Below are 4,285 nucleotides of genomic sequence, written 5' to 3' on the forward strand. Positions count from 1 at the left end.
AAACTGAAATCTGGAGAGAGGAGAACAAACGCCACTGCCCCTCTCTGACCCCACCACCACATATAGCGTCACAACCCAGCGACTGTTTCGCCTCACCCTGGTGAACACCTAAGGCTCCACACTTCATACGTAACAGGCGCAAATGGACTAAAATGTTGTGGCTTAAGCAGAACAGCTCAAAGCCCAGAGCCAATACTTCTAAGTGACCAAGAGATAGCCAACCTATCTGATGCACAGTTCAAAATACTGGTGATAAGAATGTTCACAGAACTGGTCGATTTTAGTCACAAGTTAGAGGAACAAATGAAGGCTAAACTAATTGAAATGGAGGGAAATGCACAGGAAACCAATAGTGATGGAAAGGAAACTGGGACTCAAATCAATGGAATGGACCAGAAGGAAGAACAAAACATCCCACCAGAAAGGAATGAAGAAATGAGAATTCAAAAAAATGAGGAGAGGCTTAGGAACCTCCAGGACATCTTTAAACGTTCCAACATCCGGATTATAGGGGTACCAGAAGGGGGAAAGAAACAGCCACGAGTGGAAAACGTATTTGAACAAATAATAAAGGAGAACTTCCCCAGTCTGGCAAAGGAAATAGACTTCCAGGAAATCCAGGAAGCTCAGAGAGTCCCAAAGAAGTTGGACCCAAGAAGGAACACACCAAGGCACATCATAATTACATTAGCCAAGATGAAAATGAAGGAGAGAATCCTAGAAGCAGCAAGAGATAAGGGGACAGTCACCTACAAAGGCGTTCCCATCAGATTGTCAGCTGATTTCTCGAAAGAGACCTTACAGGCAAGAAGGGGCTGGAAAGGAGTATTCCAACTCATGAAATCCAAAGACCTACATCCACGATTGCTCTATCCAGCAAAGCTTTCATTTAGAATGGAAGGGCAAATAAAGTGCTTCTCAGATAACATCAAATTCAAGGAGTTCATCATCACCAAGCCCTTATTATATGAAATGTTAAAGGGACTTATCTAAGGAAAAGAAGATAAAAAATATGAACAGTGAAAGGACATCAAACTCACAGTCATTAACAACCATACCTAAACAAAAGCAAACTAAGCAGACAGCTAGATCAGGAGTGGAACCATAGAAATGGAGATCACATAAAGGGTTAGCAAAAGGGGAGTGGGCGGAGGAAAAGTGGGGAGAAGGTACAGAGAATAAGTAGCATAGACAGTAGGTAGAAAATAGACATGGGGAAGGTAAGAATAGTATGGGAAATACAGAATCTAAAGTACTTGTGATACATGGACATGAACTAAAGTTGGAGAGTGGAGGAAGGGGGTGTGCAGGGTGGAGGGGAATGAAGGGGGGAATTAGAACAACTGTAATGGCATAATCAAGAAAACATTTAAAAAAGTAGGAAAAAGAGAAAACTTCCCTAATTTAGTGAAGGAAATAGACATTCAAGTCCATAAATCACAGAGAGTCCCCATTATGATGGATGCAAAGAGGCCCACTCCAAGACATGTCATTATTCAAAGGCCAAAGCTTACAGCTAAAGAAAGATAAAGAAAGATAAAGATGAAAGAAAGAAAGAAAGAAAGAAAGAAAGAAAGAAAGAAAGAAAGAAAGAGGAAGTTAGTTACCAGAAAGTTGTCTGATGGGAAAGGGAAGGGAAAAAAGGGAGTGAAGAGGTGAGGGGATTAAGAAGTACAAATAGGTAGTTACAGAAGAGCCATGGGGATATAAAGTACAGCATAGGAAATGGAGTAGCCAAAGAACTTATAAATGTGGCCCATGGACATGAACAATGGTGGGGGCATTGCCTGAGGAAGTGGAGGGTGCTGGATAGAGGGGACAAAGGGGAAAATTAGGAGAACTGTAATAGTGTAATCATTAAATATAATTAAAAATTGAGAAATATCAACTTGAGAAAAGGGGAACAACACAATTAATTTTCATAGGATAGTTCTCTTACCCTATGAAATTACTTTTAAACATGGATAATATTACCTTTTTTAAAGAGATAAAGAAATACTACCATCTCAAAAGCCAGACAGCCAGTTATTAAGCAAGAACTAGTTGAGGGGGAAACACTACAAACCTAGGAGCTTCTATGTGGCCTCAGAAATTTCTCTCAATTTAAATTCTCTGATATCAACAAAATAGACCAATTAAGATAAAATTAGGTGCCAATCAGAACCTATGGACTGCTGAATTAAAAGTATATTCAGTTAATAGACTCAAATATGGAAAAAGTGGGATCCCGATGTTTGAAAAGGGTATTTGAGCAAAGTACCCTTGGGTATTTTGTCAGTGAGAGATCAAGAGACAAATACCCCTCAGGGTGTTTGTCACTGAGAACTTCAAATGTATCACAGACACAACCATTAGTAAGTACAATTCTGAAACATACTGAAGAAGGGTATGACAGCCAAAAACCAAAGGAAAGAAAAGGGCACACACACTCACATATTCATGCTGTGAATTTTATTCTAATAGATAACAAAACATCAGAATCCTTGACAGTTTTTTACTATATCCACCTAACACATTCTGCTTGCTGTACAATGACACTTATGTAATTTAAGTATAAAATTTATACTCAATAAAGAAAGATTTTTTACTATTTTATTCATTAATCTATTCACAGGAATTAGACATTCCCAGCATCTGTAAGAAAATCAGTACATGCATGTCAAACTCATTGGTGCTTGCTCCCTCTTCAGGAGGTACATACAGCAAAATTTAAAGTCCGTAATCTAGGTCCTAGTTTATAGGAATCATACTGTATGTAAACCTTAAGAGAAAATGTTACATAGCTTTTTCCACACCCTATGTAGTGCACATTTGACATCTTTGTTCCTTAAGCTATAGATCAAGGGATTCAACATGGGGATCACGAGGGTGTAAAATATGGAAGCCACTTTATCATGGTCAAAGGAATGACTGGACTCAGGTTTAACATACATAAATATCAAAGTCCCATAAAATACAATGACCACAGTCAGGTGGGATCCGCAGGTAGAAAAAGCCTTGTGCCGACCCTCAGCAGAGTTCATCCTGAGAATGGATAGAAGAATGAGGAAGTAAGACACAAGAACTATTAGAAGGGATGAAATCAAATCAAAACCTGCTAAAATCAGAATAATCATTTCAATTTCATGCGTATTTGAGCAGAGCAAAGATAACAAGGGGATACTGTCACAGTAGAAATGATGAACAACATTGTAGCCACAGAAAGATAAATTAAAAATCTTTATGGTGACTAGAAGGGCAACAAATGTGCTGTAGAGATAGGGAATAGCCACCAGCAGCTGACACATCCTTTGTGACATGATGATTGGGTAGAGCAGAGGGTTACAGATGGCCACGTAGCGGTCGTAGGACATTGCAGATAGAATAAAAATTTCACTAACAATGAACACGAGAAAGAAAGCCAGTTGGATAGCACAGAAACAATAGGAGATTGTATTTTGATCCACGACAAAATTTACTAACATTTTAGGTCCTACAGTTGTTGAATAACCAAGATCAGTGAAAGCCAGGTGTCTGAGAAAGAAGTACATGGGTGTCTGGAGGCCTGAGTCCACCTTGGTGAGGATGATCATGCCCAAGTTGCCCACCAATGAGACTGTGTAGATGAGGAAGAAGAGCCCGAATAACGGAGCCTGCAGCTCAGGGCGGTCTGTGATCCCCGTGAGAATGAATTCAGTTAATGCTGTTAAATTTTGTGTTTCCATGCAGGTTTTTCAGGAAAGTTATTCTGGAAAAAGACATTGGCATAATTAATAGATTTCATGTTTTATACCTGGCAAATATTTAGTGTGCAAAGCTAGTATAAGTAAAATACATCCAAATTTTCTAATTTAGAATGTGTGAAAATAAGCCTATGTCCCACAGAAATAATATTCATAAATAGAGCTAGAAACAGATAGTCAGGGGTTCTCAACAGGAGGTGATTTTACTAATTGATCAATTGATCAATTGATCAATATCTAGAAGACATTTCAGTTGTCACAACTTGGAGGTAGGGTGAAACTGGCATGTAATGTTAGAAGTCGGTTATGCTTTTAAACATTCTGTAATATCCAGTATTTAACCCAAAATATCAACAGTGCCAAGTCTGAGAAATCAGAATGGCAGAGCTAAATACATGATAAGGATAGATAGATGATAGATAGATAGATAGAAATAGATGATTAACAGGTAGATGGATAAACAGATACAGAGAAACACAAATAGATACATAGATAGATATGGGTATACAGTATAGATCAAAACACATATACATATAGATTCAGACATATACATAGATACATAA

At 38.3% G+C, this 4,285-nt stretch overlaps 1 protein-coding gene across 1 annotated transcript; it reads right to left on the reverse strand.

Annotated features, from left to right (window-relative positions):
* Nucleotides 1-2,762: 2,762 nt before the first annotated feature.
* Nucleotides 2,763-3,704, reverse strand: LOC118999691 (olfactory receptor 8K3-like). Its single transcript, XM_037064390.1, has one exon. It carries the CDS (start codon nucleotides 3,702-3,704, stop codon nucleotides 2,763-2,765), a length of 942 nt encoding a protein of 313 aa, XP_036920285.1.
* Nucleotides 3,705-4,285: the final 581 nt, after the last annotated feature.

Source organism: Sturnira hondurensis, unplaced genomic scaffold (assembly GCF_014824575.4).
Source record: "Sturnira hondurensis isolate 20B ecotype Veracruz unplaced genomic scaffold, ASM1482457v3 Scaffold0015056, whole genome shotgun sequence".
Classification (NCBI taxonomy): domain Eukaryota; kingdom Metazoa; phylum Chordata; class Mammalia; order Chiroptera; family Phyllostomidae; genus Sturnira; species Sturnira hondurensis.